The following is a 23,976-nucleotide window of genomic DNA, read 5'->3' on the forward strand; positions in this document are numbered from 1 at the left end:
AGTATGGCACATTTCAATTTCACTTGGCCCTACTAATTTCCTTTCTAAAGTAATTATATCCGTTTATATCTTGGCAAAGTGTAAGTCCCTCTTTACTCAAATTCCCACCTCAACTTGATACTATCAATAGTCTTAATTTTTGCCAGTCTTAGACTTTTTGGATTTCTTTTTAATTCCATTTCCCTGATTAGTGTCTTCCTCTTTCATGAATTCTTTGTTTATATCCTTTGCTTATTTTTCTGTTGGATTGTCTTTTTGTAATTGATTTAAAAAATTTGTTCTGTGTACATAGTCTATGTTGTTATGTGTTACAAATACTTTTCTCAATCAGGGGTATGTCCTGTTACTTGTTTAAGATCTTTTTCTTATAAAGATATTTTAATTTTAATATGTTTAGGTGTGTCAATTTTTTAAGTTTGATAAAAATTTTTATATTTTATTTAAAAAATACTTTCCTCGTCCTACATGATGAAGAAATTATCTTAGTTTTTCACTAAGAAAATTTACAATTTTGCCTGTCATGTTTAGGTTTTTAATCTGTTTACAGTTTTTTTTTGTATGTATGGTATGAGAAAGGAACCTAACTTTATACTTTCATGGATAGTTAGTTTACCAGCACTTTTTACTGAACATTATATTCTTTATGCAATGATTTATCACAACTATGTTGTATGCCAAGTGCAGAGTCTGAGGTGTGGGGCTCGATCCCACGACCCTGAGATCATGACCTGAGCTGAAACCAAGAGTTAGACACTTAACCACTTAACTGACTGAGCCACCCAGGCACCCCAGGGCACCATTTTTAAAGTGTGGTCTTTCTACCACAATATTAGATACATTCAGCTTGTTAAAAATCCAGATTCCTGGGCCTCTATTCCAGATCTACTGAATCTTTGGAGCCAAGCCTCAGAAGTTGGCATTTTTGTCAAGCATCTCTGATGATTCTTATGAACACTAATGGTAAGACCCACATAGGGACGCCTGGGTGGCTCAGTTGGTTAAGCGTCTGCCTTCAGCTCAGGTCATGATCCCAGGGTCCTGGGATCGAGTTCCGCATCGGGCTCCCTGGTCAGTGGGGAGTCTCCTTCTCCCTCTGCCTTCCGCTCCCCCTCCTTGTGCTGACAAATAAATGAATAAAATCTTAAAAAAAAAAAAAAAACAAAGACCCACTTGCCCGGTGGGTAAAACAGAATATGATCTGGATGTTTGAAGAATGATGATGAGGAAGAATATATTGGAGTTGACAGGATACTTATCCATGTCCTATTCGACATATTAATCGCTGAGCTGAAAAAGACACCGATGGTAAATTAATTATATTTTTGGATGCCAGGAGATTTGGGAGGGGACACGTGTTGGAGATAGGATCCATGATGGCAAAAGATCTTGATATGCTGATTCTAACAAGCAATGTGGAATAGGGAGGAAGTAAAATGCTGACTTTAGTTCCAGGAAACTTGGCTTAAGTGTTGCACAAGTGAAAAGACCTTATGAGTTTTAGAGTCCTGCAACCTTCATACAAGTCAGTGATGTAATGCAGTTGCCCACAGAGTTAATCAGTTGTGGGCAGCACTGACAGAAAGGGGCAAGACAGCAGCGATGAGCCTTGCTACTCTGTGCTCAAGCTATTGTCAGAGGCAAAAGTATTGTCACTATCAGAGAGAACTGTGCTCAGTTCTGGGTGCCACATCATGAAAAAAATGATATGGTACACCAAGGAAGGCAAACAGACAGGGGAGGTTTTGTGGAATTGGATTAGATTTGTTACCTGTTGCTTCAGGTACCACAGATGTTAATGGGAGAAAAGATGATTTTCTTTTTAACATAAAGAGTTGTTTATTTTTTATTTCTTTAACACTAGGACCATTCAAAGATGAATGGGCTGTATGTGGGAGGAAAAGTAAGTTCTGTTATGAAGTGTGTTCAAGCTCAGAGGTTGGATTCATGTACTGGTAGAGGCTGAAGGTGGATAATGCTTATGTTGAGAGCACAGTGGTGAAAAAACATGAGACATACTTGAACAGTGGCAGTTATTAGTTAAGATAGTGATCTGGAGTTCTGGTGGTAGACTTACAGTAGAGAATCAGGAAAGGCCTGGAATGCCAGGATAGTGAATTTCTGTTTCATTCACTAGGTGGTGGGAAACCACTGAAGTTTTTTGAGCCTTGAAATGTGATCTCAGAGTTTTAGGAGATGAGTCATTTGGAGATATACAGGATAAATCTGAGGAGGTAAAGCAAAATTATTAATCCAGGGGTCTCTGAATGAGCTTCAAATTATATGAAAAGTCTTTGCATACATGCTTCCGGAATGACTCAAATTGGTCCATGTTACCAAGTGATTAAGACTCACTATGGTTGGAACTAGGGGGAGCCTGATTACAAGGCTATTATAATAGAGACAGAAGGTAGAAAAGGAGGGAAAGAAGGTAGAGCCGCTGTGACTGAAATCAGTAGGACTTGGTACTGTGTAACAAAAGACTTGGATCTGGCCATTGAGACCAAGGTCACAGTTCTCCTCCAATTTTGACTGTTTAATTTGTGGAAACTATGGAAATTATTTAGCCTGTTGGAGCCTCAGTTTTCCTACCCGTAAAATGAAGGCAGTAACATTCCATAGTGAGGAACAAATCATCTGCTAAGCATCTGAAAGTATTTTATAAACTGTAAAATTCAAAACAAATATTGGCTATTATTATGTTGGGGTTCAAAAAAACGGAATCAGAGATTATTATTATCAAAAGTAGGAAATTCAGGATGATTTTAATCCACTGACTACCGGAGAAGAAGAAGGTAGGAAATTACAGAAAACCTGGAGAAACCTGTCTTAGGGCTTAGAGTTTGGGCAAAATAACTCTGGAGGTTCAGTTTAGATTATCCTCCTCTTGATTAAGATACCTTGTCTTTCAGGTCTCTGTTAAAAGTTATAGACTTCAGGGTTCAAGGATTAAAGTTTTGAAGTAGGGAAATTACCCAAAAATTCTACTTGAGGTTGAAAACTTTAATCTGAATTTTGGGTTCCCTGGAAGGTCTTTTTCTTTTTCTTTTCTTTTCGGTACATGTTTGGGTTTGTTTGTTTACATGTCATTGTTTCTGCCCCGGCATGCTCCTTCTAGATTCCTGCTTAAAGTCAGTAACCATCTCACTTCTGTTTATAAACTGAGTGTCTAGTATATTACTTGGCACAGAGGAGATATTCCTAAATGGTTGTTGCATGATGAAAGTGGGGGGGGCTCAGTTGCCAGATAGTGGATCTATTTAAGAATGTTGGACTCTTTAGAGGATGGTGGTATTTTAAACCTAGATCAACAGATAATTCCTTCCATATGTCATTTCTGAATTTCTTCCCTTTATCTGCTCAGTATAAGATAAAGACAGTTGATTGAAAAGCAAAGGAGCAGATTATGATATGCAGCATTTTGATGTGCTGTAGATATAATGCAAGATTCTTTTAATGTGTGTAGGGAGATAATTGTTTTGCAAATGTCTTTTATATCCATCTGACTTGGCCTGTAACCTTTACCAGATTTCATAGACTTCCTTTTTTACAGTGCCTAAGGAGGCTACAGCTCACATCTTTATTGCAGTAAGCCTATTAAAAAGCTAAGGTCACTCACTAGTGATTCAGAATAAGCTCCCAATTTTGTTTTTTCCTGGGTTCAGGGACTTTGTGTTAAAATAGCCCTCCTTTAATCATCAGAAACTCTGAAATTTGCAAAAATCAATTTCCTTTGGAATTACAGGGAGACTGCCCTGTAGAAGCAGGATCATCAGGTTCTGAGAGGTTATCTTCCTTATAGATTTCTTGGGAGCCTAATTTATTATTTTTTTAAAAGATATTATTTATTTGAGAGAGAAAAAGAGTGAGTGGGAGGGGGAGAGAGAGAGAATCTGAAGCAGACACCATGCTGAGTGCAGAGCCTGATGCAGGGCTTGATCCCAGGACTGTGAGATCATAACCTGAGCTGAAACCAAGAATTGGATGCTTAACCAACTGAGCCACCCAGGTGTCCCTTGGGAGTCCAATTTAAGGTCTACTGGTTGGGGACCTAAATTTCATATTTTGAAATTAGCTCTCACTCCCTTTTTTTATTTATATCTCCACTGCTTTAACTACTGGACTTCTGTATGTGCTCTATAATGGTTTCTTGTTCATCAGGCCTTCCTTGGTGCCTAATTCTTGCAGTGATGATATAGGCCAGTGTTCTTGAACAGCTATTTGTGAATAAGGCATACAGTGCTATTACCATCTGTGTTATTTTATACTGTGGGATGACAGCTTTTTATGTTTATTTGTTTTGCCTTTATAGTCATTCTTTTATACAGTCCTCATGTCAGAATAATCTAAGAATGATGGTCTGGGAGGTTGAGATCAGAATGCAGTTACTTCAGATCACTATCCTGCCATATTCATTTTATATAGTCTCTTTATAAGCGTACTTTATTGTAAGGCTGACAGAGTTCCATCAAATTCTAATTTGTTTGTAACTTTCACATGTGCTGTGTCCCAAACACTGTTTTATGCCAACATAATTAGGGTAACTGAGGTAATTGGTGAATCACCATTTATAGGCCTTCTATCTCATTTTTCACATTTTTCCTAGTGTTACTGCAATGCAGACTTTGGAATGCAATATCCTGTTGGCATTTTGAAGTGGAAACTTGGAATAAATCAAGTTTTTTGTAGTCCCTATAAACTTACATAATATAAATTATTTGCTTTTGGTATTTTCTACTCTAAACTGTGAGTATCATGAAATGACCCTCTCTCTATTGTGGTGCAGCAATATAATTGAGAGAAAAATTCATGAATATTACACTAACTCCTTTTAGTTGCTTATTCTGGTAACAAGCATCATTTTGGAAGAAAGAATGAATGCAAAACAAGATTCTCTTCTTTCTGTAATTCTACTGCAAATTTGATTTGATCAAGAATATAGCTTTACCTGATTTTATCGTTTTGATTTTTTGCCTAGAAACACTTATAGCAGCTGGAAATTTTCAGAGATTGTTGCTCTGAAAATCAGGAATGTCTAAATCTTTGTAATTAAAAAGATGAGCCACAGAGATAGTGGAGTCTCTTTTTAAAAACACAAAGTGTCAGGTGCTTAGCATATGCTTCATCATAACCTAGTATCTAATAGAGTTCATTAGGAACATGGTCTTTTAGTGCTATACATAATACCATCAATCATGCTAAAACCATTTCCTGAACACACACAACACACACACACACACAATATATATATGTGCGTGTGTATATACACACACACACACAAACATACACACATATGACAGTGCAAGGTTCTATGGAGAAGGTCACTTCTCTCTAAGCAACTGTAACCATTTATACAAACAACTTCAATCACTTTTTGAGTTTCATCCAGACAACACAAAAAAAACAGATTCTAGTAGTAGCAGATGTGTACAGGTTGATGTAAAAGACTTACTGAAGACGTGAAATCTATGTAGGAAACACACATAAAGAATAAGACCCTGCAATATGAATTAACTTTTATATTTATTTATTTATTTATTTTTAAAGATTTTTACTTATTTATTTGACAGAGAGAGACACAGCGAGAGAGGGAACACAAGCAGGGGGAGTGGGAGAGGGAAAAGCAGGCTTCCCACCGAGCAGGGAGCCCGATGCGGGACTCGATCCCAGGACCCTGGGACCATGACCTGAGCCGAAGGCAGACACTTAACGACTGAGCTACCCAGGTGCCCCAACTTTTATTTTTAATTTCAGTAATTTTTTGTTCTTAAACTCTAAATCTCAGAAAAATGGGGACATTGGATTTTACTAAACTGCTGTGTTTCAGATCCTTTCTTGCTCAAGCTTGTCTGGTAATTTCTTTTTTTTTTTTTTTTTTTTTGTCTGGTAATTTCATCCAATTTTTATTTGAGGAGGAGTTGAAGGCATTTCAGCAAAGCAAACAACTGGATGGTGTGTCAGCCAAACCTAAAATGTTTGTTTTAGAAGCATTTTTGAATATAATAAAGTCTGTCAAAGTAACAGAAGCTCAACTAGAGTTTTTATGTTGGGAAAAAAAAAAGATTCCTTGATATGTTTTCTTAACAAGTCTACAACTATAGTAAATGTTTTCAAAGTCCACAATCATATTGGGAACCTCAGCCAAAGTGTTATCCCTGAAGTATATAATCACACCCACTGAGAGAGGTGACAGTAGAAGACAAATATTTGGTTAGCTAACTAATCCAGTCTTGTGTTGGATGCTCTTCAAATTCCAAGCATGTGATTATTTCTAAGAATAATTGGAGTCAAAGGAGTGTGGGAATCACTGGTTAGGTTTAGCTGGCCCATTTCCTTAAATTAGGACAACTTTAAAAGTATAGGTACTAATAGATTCATTTTGACAAGAATGATGCTTTTTCTCTTCTTCTCAGGTAAATATTTTTGTTTTCAGTTTAACATCAACTGCTGATTGGTGAGCATACTAAATTTGGAGTATATTCAAAACTATTGGCTGAAGTCTACTTGATTCGAGAACACAGTATATGCATGTAACATGTATGGGTTTTGCGTTTTGTTGATACCTTTATGTAATCTCGTATGATGCTCACTTCACCTGGTGAGAGAGTCCAGACATGCAGGGGTAGGAGTTACCACTGTGCCTTTAAGTCTTTGGTATAGTGGTTCTCAAGCTTGACTGTGAATTTGAATCACCTATGGTCCTACAGCAGCCCTATTAATATTCTCAGAGACTGTGACCTGGACATTTGTATTTTAAAAAGTGGTACAGGTGATTCTGGTAAACAGCCAGCATTAACAAGAATATTAGATATTTGGGAGATTTTAAAAAATGTAATAGAGGGGTGCCTCAGTGGCTCAGTTGTTGAGTGTCTGACTCTTGATTTCAGCTCAGGTCATGAACTTGGGGTCGTGAGATCCAGCTCTTGATGGGCTCTGCACTTTGCCAGTCCGCTTAAGACATTCTCATTCTCATTCTCTCTCTTTCTCTTGTCTGCCCTTCCCCCGAGTGTGTGCACTCTCTTGCCCTCCCTCTCAAAAAGTACTAGAAACTTTAGTGATGGTGTTCTAAGAACTGGTGAGAAGCTGACTCTGATTTAAGTTAGGGATGACAGTGTACATATGTAGATGTGGATGTCTTTGAAAACAAGTTGTTTAACACACATTGATTAAGACTTCTCTGTGCCAAGCACTTTGCCTAGTGCTGAGGATACAAGAGTGAGCATGGCATGGTCCTTACATTTACGGAGCCTTTAACTGGGAGGACATGACACCTTAACTTAGTCTTAGAAACTGTTATGAACGCGAGGACAGTGCGACTGGGAGTGTTCGAAGACAGGATTGGCCAGTTTTCGGGCAGGGCAGGAAGAGCTTCCTGGGAGGTTTTTGACTTGAGACTTGAGTGATAAAACCAGTTTTTGCCATATTGGGATGGCGGGGGTGATGATAGCACAAATAGTCTGAATAAAGACAGGTGTATGAGACACCTCTTCAAGCAACTAAAAGGACAGGGGCATGGAGAACAGGCTGGTATCAGATGGGCAAGGGCTATTCCTGGATTAATTTGCATATCAAGTACGGCATTTTGAACTTTATTGTGTAGATAATGGAGACCCCTTGAAGGGTATACAGAAGAGTAGTTATATTGTCAGATAGAAACCTCACTCTAGCTGCAGTGTGAAGAAGGGACTGAAAAAGTTAAAACTCGAAGCAGCAAGGCTATCGGACAGACTATTGCAGAAGTCAGGCATGAGGTGACACATTAAGACAAGATTGCTCAAGACTTTAACACTGGGGTATTTTAAAACAAAATTTCCTTGTTGCAGTAATGTCTTGTTTCTTTGTTTACTGGCTGAAGACCCAATTTTCAGATAATGTAGAATGTATTTATATGGCTAGTTTAGATACAAGGATTATTATTTTTTTTTTTTAAAGATTTTATTTATTTATTTGACAGAGAGAGACACAGCGAGAGAGGGAATACAAGCAGGGGGAGTGGGAGAGGGAGAAGCAGGCTTCCTGCCGAGCAGGGAGCCCGATGCGGGGCTCGATCCCAGGACCTGGAATCATGACCTGAGCCGAAGGCAGACGCTTAACGACTGAGCCACCCAGGCACCCCTAGATACAAGGATTATTTTAGCAAAGTATTGCAGCTCTCTTTCAAAGAGTGGAAAATATTGTTGCAATGACTTTTTTTTTAGGTCAACAGTAATGTAATTATCTGAAAGGATATAAAAAGTTCACATATGAAGGGAATGTCTCATAATTCGGGCTTAAAAATTATAAGCAATGTAAGAGACTGCATTACAGAGATAATAAGGGGTGCCTGGGTGGCTCAGTCTATTAAGCTGCTGCCTTCAGCTTGGGTCACGGTCCCAGGGTCCTGGGATCGAGCCCCGCATCGGCTCCCTGCTTTGCGGGAAGCCTGCCTCTCCCTCTCCCACTCTCCCTGCTTGTGTTCCCTCTCTCGCTGTCTCTCTGTCAAATAAATAAAAATCTTAAAAAAAAAAAAGATATAGTAATAACAGGATGCCTAGTTTATGCCAAACTATTTCTGTAGACCAGTGCTGTGTAGCAGAAATACAATGTGAGCCACAAATGTGACTTTAAGTTTTCTAGTAGCCACATTAAAAGATAAAAAAGCTAAACAGGTCGGAGGCACCTGGGTGGCTCAGTTGGTTGAGCATCTGACTCTTGATTATGGCTCAGGTCATGATCTTAGGGTCGTGAGATTGAGCCCCAAATCCAGCTCCATGCTCAGTGGGGAGTTTGGTTCAGAGACTCTCCCTCTCCTCCTGCTCATGCGCACTCTCTCTCTCTCTCAAATATTTAAATAAAAAAAACCAAACAGGTTGAATTAATTTTAATTATATTTTATTTAACTTGGTATATCAAAAATATTATATAAATATATATTTATATAATACAAATATATTTATATAAAATATAAATATAAAATATATTTTATAATATAAATATATATATTATAAATATAAAATATAAATATATATTTATATAAAATATAAAATTTGGGATGTAAATATAAATATATTTATATATAAATATAAAATATAAGATTGGGATATATAAACATATATATCCCTATATATATTATAAAATATAAATATAATTTATATATATAAAATATAAAATATTTTTATATTTTATAATATAATAATATAAATATAAAATATATATAAATATAGAATATAAATATATATTTATTTATATAATAAATATAATAATTGGGATTATTATATAAAATATAAATATAAAATTGGGAATATAAAATATAAAAATTGGGATACTTACTATCTATGAAGACAATATATTTAGTATTCTTTTTCATACTAAGTATTCAAAATACATTGTATATTTTATACTTTTAGCACATTTCAGTTCAGACTAACCACATTTCTAGTACTCCAATATCCACATGCAGCTACTGGCTACAGTACTTGACAGTGGAGCTCCAGATAATTTCTTCAACTCCATTCTAAAGATATATGAAACATTTCAGCAGCACTTTCAAGGATGTATTCGGCAATTTTTTTTTTTTTTTTAAGATTTGAGAGAGAGAGAGCATACATGGGGAGAGCAAAGCAGGAGGGGCAGAGGGAGGGGGAGAGAGAATCTCACGCAGACTCCACCTTGATCGCGGAGTCCCACTCAGGCCTCAATCTCATGACCTTGAGATCACGACATGAGCCAAAACCAAGAGTCAGACAGAGGCTTAATCGACTGGGCCACCCAGGTGTCCCCTGGCAATTCTTCTTCTCAGAAAGGTGTTAAATCACTTGAGGTTTTACTTCAAAACCTGAATACATTAATTAGGCCTACTGAATTTTTATAATATAGTATATCAGTGCACAGAAGGTAGAAGTGCGAAGTATTTAAATTTGATTTTTCTCCATGAGTATTTTTACTGTTTCAGGATGTGAAATAATACCAAACTTTATTTAAATTTTGAAGTGGAATCCACAAGAGTATATTCTCTGCGAACAATGTATAAAAAGCCTTCTGAATTTTGAAGATCTGTGATGACTTAGGTTGGAAATGGAGAATCAAGGAATCACAGGAAATTATTAGTATTATAGATCAACAATAGGTGGCTGAATAAGATAAATCATCTTTGTTGCATTGTTCAGTTTTTTGAGCTAACAGAGTTAAGAAAATTACTTTATATACTGCAAGCCCTATATAGGGGCATCCAGTGTTTGAGCAACTTAGAGCTTCCAGTAATTTTACAGGAGGAAATGGGAGGTTGTATTTAAGTAGGCAGTCACTAGAAAATTCCAAGGTTTGAATACTGACTTCTCTAAATTCACATTCAAGCACAGGTCTTGTATCCAGCCTAATACTTCCAAGTTTTCATAAAAAGAATTAAGGCGAGTGCTGTAACATGTATGTTTTCCTATCTCACAGTCAGATGCTAGCACAAAGTAGGTGCTGAGTTGATGAAATCATAGTTGGAATTTTGGCAGATAAAAAGAATGAAGGACTGAGTTTTTGCAAAAGAGTGATTGTGGAATCCAAGCCTGGTAAAAAGGGAAGTCATAAGCAGAATGAGATTGCAATGAAAAAAAAAACTAGTGGGGTCACAGGATTTAATGGGGTTGGAGTGTAGAGCTGTAAAACTGTACAGAGGTGGAAAGTAGGAGATGCTTGAAATCAAGACTTCAGAAGTTTATAGTATTTGGTGAATACCAGGTCTGGGTCTCATGATGGGAATAGGTGGCTGAGATGGAGACTAGGCTCACTGTAGGTGAGAAGTTATGGAACTAAAAGGGCGTTTTGGAAATTAAGTCATTAAGAATGTTTTAAGCAGTGGTAGGGGTTAAATAAGCGAGGTGCTATATAATCTTAAGTAAGAAAGAGGAAGTAACCAGGAAGTGGGGTGGATCATGTATTCTATGTCAGCAGTTCTCAACTGTGGCCAGTTTGCACCAGAGGGGACACAGGGAATGTCTGGAGACATTTTTGGTTGCCACAATTGAGGGGTGTATGCATGTGCTTTACTGGCCACCTTGTGAAGAGAGGCCAAGGATGCTTCTAAACATCCTACAATGCACAGAACAGCTTCTCTCTTACAACAAAGATTTATCTGGTTCCATATGTCAACAGTGCCGAGGTTGGGAAACTGCTTTAGGCGGATACACCACAATCACGGTATGTTGGTTGAAAAAACAAGCTGAGAACTATCAATCCAGTAAATATTGTTTCTACTTAAATTGAATAGTTTAAGGGAAAAAGACACATTAAAAATACCCATTCATTCAATCAACAAACAGGCTGCATTTCACCTTAACAGGGCATCACTGTTACAGGTTTTTAAGATTCTATCAGTGAACATAAAGATCCCTGTCCTGAGATTAAGAATTCCTCTTATCAGTGAGATCATAACATGTCTTTCTCTGATTGACTTACTTTGCTTAGCATAATACCCTCTAGTTCCATCCACATAGTAATCTCAGGAAACAAACTGAGGGTTGCTGGAGTGGTGGAGGGTGGGAGGGATGGGGTGGCTGGGTGATAGACATTGGGGAGGGTATGTGCTATGGTGAGCGCTGTGAACTGTTTAAGACTGTTGAATCACAGACCTGTACCTCTGAAACAAATAATACATTATATGTTAAAAAAAATAAAATAAAAAGAAGATAGTAGGAACAGAAAAATGAAGGAGGGAAATCGGAAGGGGAGACGAACCATGAGACACTATGGACTCTGAGAAACAAACTGAGGCTGGGGGCGGGATGGGTTAGCCTGGTGATGGGTATAAAGAGGGCATGTACTGAATGGAGCACTGGGTGTTATAACGCAAACAATAATCATGGAACACTACCTCAAAAACTAATGATGTAATGTATGGTGACTAACATAACATAATAAAATTAAAAAAAAAATCCATGAAAATCTTTATTCTTAATACCTGTGTCTTAAAACTTTTCTTTATGCATTTTGATAATTATCTAAATCCTCTAAGAATACATTAGCAATTAAAAAAAAAAAGATCCCTGTCCTTGGATGCCTCTTGTTTAAGCAGAGACAGAGAGCTATAAATATAGATGGTCTGTTAGAGAGTGGTGTTATAGAAGAGAGATTAAGGATATTGGGAGTGCTGGGGAATGAAGGACAAAGGGTAGACTGCAGTTTTAAATCAGGTCTCACTGGGATGATGTCTGGACAGATTTAAGAGATGAGAGAATATAATGAATGTGTGTTGCCCTGAAAATATAGTTTTGGTTTGCATTCACTTCACAGGAAAGGGGTAAAGTGGGTTGTGCTTGACTTCTGCCCTAAATGAGCTTCGTGATGAACTAACATCTTAGGAAATGATAGAAAAACGAAGACAGCAAATACAAGACAGTAATTTTGCTCTATACTCTTTGTTCCTGTTTTGATCTTTTGTCATTATGGGAAAAACAGGTTAATGATTAGCTGTTATTTTCCACCTGTGCTCCTCAGAAAACAGTTACACAGGAATCTGGATTAAGCAGTGAAATGATGAAATGGGTTTAGAGTAAACAACCGAGAGTGGTGGGGTCAGAGAATAGGAAAAGGTAAACTTACAGAAAGGGATAATGATTAGGAAGAAAGGCTTGCAGTATCTCTATTTACCTTCCCTGCTGACAGTTCTGTTTCCAACAGCTTACTAGCTCTCTGCCTCTCAGGTATGGTAACAGCACAAGGAGCTATGCTGTTCGGGTTGGGGATTATCATACTTTGGTGCCAGAAGAATTTGAAGAAGAAATTGGAGTTCAGCAGATTGTGATTCATCGGGAGTATCGACCTGACAGCAGTGACTATGACATCGCCCTGGTTCGATTAGAAGGACCAGAAGAGCAGTGTGTTAGATTTAGCAGCCACGTTTTGCCGGCCTGTTTGCCACTCCGTAGAGAGAGGCCACAGAAAACCGCCTCCAATTGTTATATAACAGGATGGGGAGACACAGGTAATGTAGATAATACAAAGGACAGGTGAGACCTGGGCACGTTCTTGTGTCTGGGATTATCAATACTTTTGGGTGTACAATGGGAATGAAAATCTTAAATGGGTTCAGGCTTAGTTGTTTGGAAGTTCTGCCAAGTGTGTGATGCATGCATGTAATTTGGATTCATATCCTGAGGGTACTGTTGGTTACAGTTATTATTAGCACAAATTGACAGAACTCAATTGCCTTATGGGGTAGAGAATCCTGTACTTTCAGTTCCAGACTAGTAAGGAGACAGAGGAATGGATTTTTCATTTTTAAGACCCTACTCCAACACTTGGGCCTGGCTGGCTATATTTAAAAAAATTTTTTTTTAAGATTTTTGTCAGAGAAAAAGCACAAGCACGGGGAGCAGCAGGCAGAGCAGACAAAGGGAGAAGCAGGAGCCTGATGTGGGCTTGATCCCAGGACCCCGGGATCATGACCTGAGCCGAGGGCAGACGCTTAACTGACTGAGCCACCCAGGTGTCCCAACCGCCCTTTTAAAGACTTTTGTCAGAGTGGCTAAATTTTTAAAAGCTTTCCCGGAGGACTCTGATTTAACTACACCAGCAAAGGGCCTTGGTGTTTGATGGCCTTGTTTTCTCTGTAATGAAGGCCACTATCAAACTCAATTTTATGGAGAATCCCTAAATATAGAACAGACAAAAGAGAGCCACTATGAAGTGGAGATCCAACCCACTTTTTCCCGTTCATCCCACCCTCCCAACTCCCAAGCTAGAGCAAGATGTTCATCTTATAGTCTTCTCAGGCAAACAATTTTCTGGATTGCCTTGCTATAGAATTAAATCAGTGTACATCAGCTAGTGCTTGTTCAGGATGGTCCTTGAAAAAGATGTAGGTCTCACCTAGACTGGGTGCTTGATTCACAAATGGCTATTGAATAAGAAGTGAGGTTGACCGCTCTCCATTAAAAATGATCAACACTGATCATTGTACTCTTGAAAAGAACATCAAATAAGTATTTCTACATGTGATAATTACAATGTTTTATTTAGTAAATGTTTGTGTTCATCACACACGGCACAAAATATAGGCTTTATACTTGCATCATTTCATAGCTGCATAAAGACAAAATATCTGTTATAGATATACTGAAAAGGCATATAACTGACCAATCCTGAGATAAACCACCAAGAAAACATTTTCTGGATGATACAATAATCAGATCAGAGTAAATGCCTTCTCTGTACACTATGTGGATCTATGAGGCAAATAGAGTCTCTGAGAAGGCCTAACTATATCCATTACAACTCATGAGGGAAGGTTCATTTACCTTCCTTTAGACAGAAATTAACAGAAATGACAAAGTCAACTTTACACAGTTTTATTAGGAGTTATTCCAAATGAGTAAATAGGGTGCAAGAAAAACAATGGAATTTAGATCCAAGAAAAGGCTCGTGGAGATTATCAATTATACATTTTAGCCACTGATCAGTGAGTGGCTTGCCAGTATAGAGTACACAAACCTCAAATGCTCAAACTTAGGCCTGTTTGGTATATAGTAATGTTTTGCTCCATTCTTGTGAAATGCCATGCTTCTATTTAGAGTAGTTCTTGCCACTTTATGTCCTTCTATACCATTTATCACTCATTTAAACTACACTAGATCACAATATGGCTTTTATTTTCAAGATTATATGTTCATTTAACTGTTAAACGTTTTCCGTAAGGTCTTTAGCTGGCATCTAATTCAGATTATTTGGTCCAACTAGGACGAGCCTATTCAAGAACTCTACAACAAGCAGCCATCCCCCTACTTCCCAAGAGGTTTTGTGAAGAACGTTATAAGGGTCGGTTTACAGGAAGAATGCTCTGTGCTGGGAATCTACATGAACACAAACGTGTTGACAGCTGCCAGGGAGACAGCGGAGGGCCACTCATGTGTGTTCGGGCAGGAGAGAGTTGGGTTGTATATGGGATAACCTCCTGGGGGCATGGCTGTGGAGCCAAGGATTCACCTGGTGTCTACACCAAAGTCTCAGCCTTTGTACCTTGGATAAAAAGTGTCACCAAATTGTAATTCTTCATGGAAACCTGAAGAGAAAATATGTTGGAAAATTTTCAACCTCTACATTAGCACTCAGCCAGAGATGCCAACTGATGGGGATGAGAGCCATGTTTCTGCTTTTGTGTTGTGATTAAATCATGTACACCATTGCTGCTTGAGAAATTTGTGATGTGAACATTCTTTGTTAGATACCTCAGTGTGGTACTAATTATTCTTGATTAGCATTGTTTATTCTCAGCACTCTCCAGAGATTACTGTATATCAACTGTGCAGTAAGCCTGTTTTTATTCTTTTGGATTAAGAGTCTGTAATTGAATCAATACTCTTTATTACACTTAAGTGGTATTGTGTAATTAAGCTCACATTTTCTTCAAAAGGCTGAGAAATTTCCACACTGACTCTCTGTAGCCTTTGACAAGTGAGGAAGTCAAGGCCCCAAAAGGTTAAGGAATCCATTATAAACCTAGACTGGAATAGGATCAGTCACAATACATTCCTGAATAAAGCCTTTGTACCATGCACTATAGCAACACATTCTAGTTACCTAGCGAAATTTGGAATACCTGATAGTAAAGAATGCCTTCAAGTTCTTGGGTTATACAACCTAATTTATCCACCTTATTAACATCCTCTAGCAGTTACTTTCGGCTTGATAAAATTTTTCCTTGGCATCATGCCATTTGCTCTACCATGACTTAAGAGTGCCATCTATTGCAACTTTCTTATAATGACTAAAACATGTAGATTTCCACTATCCTGTCCCAGCTAATAAAAGACATTATTAAAAATGCTTTCTCTGCTTATGTAGTGGGGAAAAAAAAAAAAAGCTCTAAAATATCTTATTTGTTCCAACTGATTTAATTCACTCCAGCTATGTGCTAGGCACTGCATTAAGTGGCTATGTGCCTGACAATTTACAAAAGGCTGGTAAAATTTTACAGTATCCCTAGCTTTCAAATTGTCAGACTCAGAGGCCAAGGTAAGCCAATGGGATCTGAACTTCAGAATAGGTGCCCCAGTACTGACAATGTTATTTTCCCCCTCTACTGCTGTCTAGTCATTTATGCCCTTTGGCTATTTTCCCAACCCAATAAGGGACAGCTGCTTACTATGGACTCTTTCAGGACATTCCTGATAGCAATGCAAAATCTTTGCCCAAACATAAAAGGCATGCCCCTCAGGCCTTAGGTGGTTTAAATAGTTTTTGTATATCCAAGAAATAGATGCATAAAGACAGGTGAAGAGGTCAGTGTGAACTTTAGGATCAGTTAAGCCTCTTCAAAGGCTAAATCCACATGAAGGGGACTTCCCTACTTTCCCTACTCCATCTACTTGCGTCCTTTTTGTAAATCCTGCGCTTTGTAAAAGACTGGTGCTAACATAAAGGTGCTTTATAGTTTACTACTTTACAAAATTGCAATGCTGTATCACTCATAACATTAAAACTTTTCTAAAAGCTCAAGATTTTTGATAAAGGAAAAACTTTTCAAGCATTTACATCTACAGAGATGACAGAGCTACACAGTGCACACCTGCACAAGGGCTTGAAAAAAATGTGCAATACAGGAGAGAAATTTATCTCTACTGAAACTTCGCACAGGCCACCTTTCTAATTAAACTATAGTACAGATGCAAACAACATTTATATTGAAATTTTAATAGACCGGAGGTTGGGACACTTTAAAACAGATAGCTAACAGGCAGCCTATACAGTTTGCTCAAACTTGAATAGAATACTTGGTTCATAGTATGTCTTTATTATAGCTCTTTTCTTGTTAAGCGTTAAGTGTGAATTTTAAATGACACAAGTGTTCAGTGCACATTTGTGTGAATAAAGTACATAGTTGTTCATCCTGTATAGTAGCCTTAATCTTTTGTGTGGTATAAAATGACTGTGCTGTCCCTTAGGGGTACCCGCCTTTAATGCTGTTTCCCTCCAAATACTGTAGTACCTTGCACCAATAATCATTGATACTACTTCCATACCAGAAGCAGTAGTCTGTTACTTATTATTTGTCGTAACAAATACCTTTCCACTTCCTTTTTAGTCAGAGAACACGGACTCTCCAGATGAATCAAGCATTTTATTTAATTACAGCAAGCAAGGAAGTGCTCACTTATTCTCTACTTAAACGCCATAGTTAGGCAAAAACATTCAGACCTATATTGAAAACACCACACTGATAAGTTTCCAGAACATTATTTGCCACTCAATACCCAAGCTGTTGAGATTTAAGATCCCCTTTTGGCAGTGCACCACAGGATTCTAAACAAACAGGACTTCACCCATATCACCTTAATTTCTTGATTATCTGCAAGAGAAGAAAACCACCTTTATAAAACTCTGAGCTGTGTACTTACATCAGTGTTGAGATCTTAGCCAACTATTTGTTACTTTCTATTTAGCTATTAACCTCTTTCAAATTACAAAGTAACAGTAAGAAGGGGCCAATTCTGGCCTTCCAATTCCTTAGCGCGCAGGGTTTCAGAACTACTAAGGGTTTCACTAACTACGAAATATGAATAAAGAGGAACCTACCATGCCATATTTCCTATCATCCACCGCAACAGTTAGTTCAGCCTCCTGGAAACATTTGAACGATAGTTAAATGTGTGCCCAATAACCCAGCACCCTCCAGATTTTCAAAAGTGAAGAATGTTACTTGTGCAAGTCAGAATCTGATACCAATTAAATGGTGACAGCTTTGCCAATAAACAAGAATATGCTCTTCCATGGCTAGGAAGGGAGACTGCCACAGCTGACAGGTCCCAAAGATACATGGAGATTCACAATCCCAGAACAGATGAGCATGCACAACTACAGAGACTACTCACCTTCTGGATCTAAATGGGGGAGTATCAGGATGCGGTGTTACTATTTAACAGTGGCGGAGTAGATTCAAGATGGCTACTTGACACCGACAGCAGGTTTCGCGACCTTTGCCGGAGTCGTCATGTGCACCGAACCTTTGCCGGAGGGCCACGACCCGTGCGCGCTCGGCTTCAGGCTCGCCACTCAGGGCTGCACGTGGCCGCCTCGTGACCTCATGAACACCTAAGGCCCCTCAGGTTTTCGAACCAAGAGGTTTTCAAAGCGGACGTGGACCTACCACTACAAGTCTCTTGAAACTCCTGCATTTTAACTAAGCCAAAAAATTCTGCCCCAATTACCACCTTAGTGCACAAAACGCGACACCGTACCTTAACCTCAGAGCCTAAACCCGACGCTTCCCGGATGTAAAAGGCCGCGTCCCTCGGCGCACGCTCTCTTATAGGGCTGGTGACGCTCTTCCGGGGAAGCGCCGCGAGGGGCGGGGCCCACGCGATTTTTCCTTCGCTCTGCCCTTCACGGCCCCTCCACGGTTCCACCCCTTCCCGATGGCCCCTCCCACCTCTCAGAGTTTGCTCCACCTCCCCCGCCCATCCTGGGGACCGGGCGGCTCATCAGCCCTTTGATTCTGACGCACGCGTCTACAGGGGAGGCAGAAAGTTCTCGCGATACTAGGGAATCCTGATGCTCGTGGTGTCCGGCCGACTGGGAAGGTGAAGTTTTGTTTCCTGGTTACTTTAGGGTAGTTAACTTTTGAGGTTGCCATAGTTACCGAAACACCAAATTATATAGTTCTCCGCTTCTAAACCTTTAGGTAGGTTAATATATATGGAACTAGCTGATTTTTTGTCTATTAATGAACTATCCGGGACTTGTGTCTTCCGCTGGAATTGCTGTTCCTGAAGCTCAGGTGTCAGTGATCTGCAGTCATTTAAAAAAGTTTTTTTTTTTTTTCTGGTCTAATCTCTTAGTATTTACACTCATTACTGAAAGCCTCGCCGAAAGATTCTGTAAACACAAGTTTAGAAAAAGCAAAGGACATTAGCTGGAAGAGCATACGGGAGACCCATTCACGTGTGTTGCTGATCATTGCCCGCGTTGCAGACTGACCCAGTGTTGTTTTTCCCTATCTGGCCGCAGCTGGGCTCCGCTGACTCTTGAAAGTGGGCGCCTGGGTCTTAACCTCCCTGCTGTACCTTCGAGGGTTTAATTAAAGAAATAATAGAGCTACCCCTTGTAAAATGGAATTAAAAATGTTTAGGAATACTTTTAGTCCTAGACATGTGCTTATTAACTGCCATTACATTTATTTCCTATTTTCCCTTGTCCTCTCATATGAAGCAAAAGGGAGGTTTGAGGCGACGTTTTTACTTAGTAGTGGACCATTTGGGAAGGTATGTCGCCGCAGTTGCTGTCAGGAAAAATGGTATCAAGAGGCCTGGTGAATAAAGTGCCACAGTAGAGATCTACTCAATCTTCATGAAATCCTACATACTGTTCTGGGGGAAATAATTTAATTAGTAAGAGCAAAAATTGCTGTTATGGTTAGCGTCGGAATGACAAGTTTATAGGAAATAAATTTTAACTTGAAAGAACTAAAGTTTCTGAGGCTCACCTCTCACCCTTTCTTTTTCTTCATCTTACTCCATCTCACTAATGAACGGAAGATACCATTCAATAACAAAGTTTAAATACCAAATCACAGGGTGCCTGGGTGGCTCAGTTGGTTAAGCGACTGCCTTCCTGCCTTCGGCTCAGGTCATGATCCTGGAGTCCCGGGATCGAGTCCCGCATTGGGCTCCCTGCTCGGCGGGGAGCCTGCTTCTCCCTCTGACCCTCCCCCCTCTCATGTGCTCTCTCTTATTCTCTCTCTCTCAAATAAATAAATAAAATCTTTAAAAAAATAAAATAAATAAATACCAAATCACAATGAAGAGTTTTGCCAAATTAGATTTCATTTAGAATCTCTAACCATCTGTATTACTTTGCAAAGGCTGTCCTAACAAAATGCCACAGATTGGGTGGCTTCAACAACAAATTTATTTTTTCACAATTCTGGAGACAAACTCTGAGATCAAGGTGTCCACAGGTTTGTTTTTAGACCTTCTGTGGCCTGTAGATGGCTCTCTCCTCCCTGTAGCTTCACATCCTTTACCCTCTAGCTTCTGTATCCCAATCTCTTCTTAAAAGAACAGTCATTTTAGATTAGGGCCTTGCTAATGACCTCATTTAACCTTAATTGCCACTTTAAAGATCTTGTCTCCAAATACTGTCTTATTCTGAGGTATTGGCAGTTAGGACTTCGACATGGGGATGCATATATCTTTTTTGATTTAGTGTTTTTGTTTTCTTCAGATAAATACCCAGAAGTGGAATTGCTGATCATATGTAATTCTATTTTTAATTTTTTGAGGAACCTCCACAGTGAGGAACCTCCATACTTTTCCAAGCAGCTGGATGAATTTGCATTCTCATCAACAGAAAACAGGGTTTTCTTTTCTCCACATCCTCACTAACACTTGTTATTTCTTGTTTTTTGTTTTTTTTAATACTAGCCATTCTGATTGGGGTGAGATGATATCTCATTGTGATTTTGATTTACATTTTTCTGATTATTAGTGATGTTGAGGATCTTTTCATGTGTCTGTTGGCCATCTTTATGTCTTCACTGGAAAAATGTCTAGGGGCTCCTAGGTGGCTCAGTCGGTTAAGAGGCTGCTTTTGCTCAGGTCATGATTTCGGGGTCCTGGGATCGAGCCCCACATCGGGCTCCCTGCTCAGCACGGAGTTTGCTTCTCCCCCTCCCTCTGCTGCTTCCCCTGCTTGTGCTCTCTCACTTGCGCACGCTCTCTCTCAATTAAAAAAAAAAGTCTGTTTACATCCCCTGCCCATTTTTTAATTGGGTTGTTTAGTATTTTGCTGTTGAGTTGTATGAGTTGTTTATGTATTTTGGATATTAACCCATTATTAGATATATGATTTACAAATAGTTTCTCCCATCCGGTCGGTTGACTTTTCATTTTGTTGAAAATTTCCTTTGCTCTGAAGAAGCTTTTTAGTTTGATGTAGTCCCACTTGCTTATTTTTAGAGTCAGATCCAAGGAATCATCACCAAGATCAATGTCAAGGAGCCTACCACCTATGTTTTTCCCTAGGAATTTTATGGTTTCAAGCTTACATTCAAGTCTTTAATCCATTTTGAGTTCATTTGTGTGTGGTGTAAGACAATAGTCCAGTTTCATTCTTTTACATGTGGCTGTCAAGTTTTTGTAGCACTATTTATTGAAGAGACTGTCCTTTCCCATTGTATATTCTTGGCTCCTTTGTTGTAAATTAATTGACCATATATGCATGGATTTATTTTTGGGCTCTCTATTCTGTTCCATTGATCAATGTGTCCGTTTTGTTTATTTTTTTAAAAGATTTATTTACTTATTGTAGAGGGGGGGAGGAGCAGAGGGAGAGAGAGAATCTCAGGCAGACTCCCAACTGAGCATGGAGCCCAATGCTGTGCTAGATCTCACAACCCTGAGATCATGAGATACCTGAACCAAAATCAAGAGTTGGATGCTTAACTAGCTGAGCCACCTAGATGCCCCTCAGTGTGTCTATTTTTATGCCAATATCTTACTGTTTTAATTACTATAGCTTTGTAATATAGTTAGCAACCATGGAGCATGATGTCTCTAGCTTTATTCTTCTTTCTCAAGATTGCTTTGGCTATTTGGGGTCTTTTATAGTTCCATGCAAATTTTAGCATTGTTTGCTTTATTTCTGTGAAAAATGCCATTGGAATTTTGACAGGGATTGTATTGAATCTGTAGATTGCTTTGCATATTATGGACATTTATCTTTTTTTTTTTTAAGATTTTATTTATTCATTAGAGACAGAGAGAGAGAGAGAGAGGCAGAGGGAGAAGCAGGCTCCCAAGGAGCAGGGAGCCCGATGCGGGACTCGATCCCAGGACCCTGAGATCATGACCTGAGCTGAAGGCAGACGCTTAATGACTGAGCCACCCAGGCGCCCTATTATGGACATTTAAACAGTATTCTTCCAATCAATGAGTGCCGAATATCTTTCCATTTACTTATATCATTTTCAATTTCTTTCATCAGTGTTTTATAGTTTTCAGTATACAGGTTTTTCACCTTCTTCATTAAATTTATTTCTAACTATTTTATTCTTTTTGATGCAATTGTAAATGGAATTGTTTTCTTAATTTCTCTTTGTGATAGTTCATTATTAATGTATAGAAGTACACTTGATTTTTATATAGTGATTTTGTATCCTGCAACTTTACTGAATTCATTTCTTCTAACAGGTTTTTTTTTGGGGGGGGGAGGTGGAGTTATTGGGTTTTCTATATGTAATATCATGTCATCTGCAATTAGTGAGTTTTACTTTTTCCTTTCCAATTTGGATGCCTTTTATTTCTTTTTCTTACCTAATTGCTCTGGCTAGGACTTCCAATTCTATGTTGAATAAAAGTGGTGAGAGTGAGCATCCTTTCTTGTTCCTGATCTTAGAGGAAGAGCTTTTACCTTTTCACCATTGAATATGATATTAGCTGTGGGCTTGTCATATATGGCCTTTACTGTGTTGACATATGTTCCCTCTATACCTACTTCCCACTTTGTTCAGTTTTTAATCATAAATGGATGTTGAATTTTCATATATTTTCATGTGTCAAAATACTATTTAGTTTTGAATGCTTTGCTTGAATATCACTTGTTCTGTGAAACTTTTCATTACTCAAACTGAATTTGATTTCCTTTTTTGACAAACAATAGTACTTGGATTTTTCTTGTGGTATCTTTATTATAAACTCCTTGTGAAGGACTGTGCCTCTTATTTGAAGTGCCTATTAGAGTGACTCATATTAAATAAGCATGAAATTGCATTATCGAATGCTTTGAGGCAATCAGTATATGTTTTAAGGAATTGAGAAAGTTTTATATTTATTTTAAAAAGCTATTTTTCACCAGGAGGTGGAGTTTGATCCCCCTTCTCTCCCCCAACACCAAGTTGAGTGTGGGTTGTATTTGGAGACTTGCTTTCAAAGGGTAGGGTAAGGCAAGAAGGGGAAAGTATAACTGTACAGTGGAGAAATACAGCAAACACTACCTAGACCAGGTGATCAATAGTAACATGAGTGAGAAGTCATAATGATAGTGTATACTGTGATAAGATGTGATGAAAACATTTCACCTCCTTTGCATTATTCTTCCCCAAAGCCCTAACCCTAGTCAAACCGTGAGAAAAAATATCAGACAAAATCAAATTGATGGACAGTCTACAAATTACCTAATCAGTACTCAAAATTGTCATGGTCTTGAAAAACAAGAAAAGTCTTTGAAACTGTCACACCAGAGGAGATGACACATAATGCCTAAATGTAATGTGGTATCCTGGCTGGGAACCTCAAGCAGAAAAAGGACATTAATGGAAAACTAGTGAAATCTGAATAGAGTGTGAAATTTAGTTAATAGTAATGTGCCAGTGTTGGCTTCTTAGTTGTGACAGATGTATATGGTATTGTAGGATGTTAACAATAGGGGAAATTGGATGAGGGATACTCCTGTGTACTATTTTTTCAACTTTTCTGTAAACCTAAAACTATTTTAAAATGAAGCTTAATAAAAAAAGCAATCATAACTTTATAGTCTTTTATTTTTGTTTTAAGACAAGTTGTGCTTTAGTAATGGTTTCTATATCCTGTAAGTGTGAAATTTGTGGCTGAGGTGGTGATATTTCTAAATTTGTGGCCATTTGAGATCAAACCTAATGAATTTAGCCACTGTTTAAGCCAAATCTTTAAGACTTAGAATACTCAGTAGACATTATGTGGTAATATATAGAAATAAAAAAATTATTGTAAATAAAGGTTGATTTAAGGATTTTAAAGGTAGAATGCAAGGTAAGTTGTTAGAACTTATTTAATGATGGCAGGACAGTGCTTTAGTCTGCATTTGATACACTAAATGAAACAGTTCCTTATAGAATACTCATTCTTCAACTATGCTGCTTCTCCCTACTCTATTACCTTTTTCCTTTTGTGGTTTTAATATAGGAACTATAGTAATCATCAGACAAGCAAAATTTAGCACAACTGCACATCTCTGATGAATGTTGAAATGAGTGGGAGAAAA

General features: G+C 38.3%; 1 protein-coding gene, 1 long non-coding RNA gene and 1 other non-coding gene across 3 annotated transcripts in view; 1 reads left to right on the forward strand and 2 right to left on the reverse strand.

Annotated features, from left to right (window-relative positions):
- PRSS12 (serine protease 12) overlaps positions 1 to 15,427 on the forward strand; it is a 72,293-nt gene extending 56,866 nt beyond the window's left edge. The window contains exons 12-13 of the mRNA XM_021684520.2: positions 12,666 to 12,946; positions 14,701 to 15,427. Of these exons, the coding sequence (XP_021540195.1) occupies positions 12,666 to 12,946; positions 14,701 to 15,008 (589 nt within the window). The 3' untranslated portion in view covers positions 15,009 to 15,427. The remainder of the gene's footprint in view (positions 1 to 12,665; positions 12,947 to 14,700) is intronic.
- Positions 15,428 to 17,066: 1,639 nt separating this feature from the next.
- LOC110575535 lies at positions 17,067 to 18,225 on the reverse strand. The gene is made up of 3 exons (XR_002480025.1): positions 17,832 to 18,225; positions 17,536 to 17,580; positions 17,067 to 17,308 (listed from the first exon to the last, which is right to left on the reverse strand). It is a non-coding gene; the product is annotated as an uncharacterized LOC110575535 (long non-coding RNA).
- LOC123324242 lies at positions 17,651 to 17,781 on the reverse strand. Its single transcript, XR_006539722.1, has one exon. It is a non-coding gene; the product is annotated as a small nucleolar RNA SNORA24 (small nucleolar RNA).
- Positions 18,226 to 23,976: the final 5,751 nt, after the last annotated feature.

The sequence above is a fragment of the Neomonachus schauinslandi genome, chromosome 2, assembly GCF_002201575.2.
Source record: "Neomonachus schauinslandi chromosome 2, ASM220157v2, whole genome shotgun sequence".
In the NCBI taxonomy this organism is placed as follows: domain Eukaryota; kingdom Metazoa; phylum Chordata; class Mammalia; order Carnivora; family Phocidae; genus Neomonachus; species Neomonachus schauinslandi.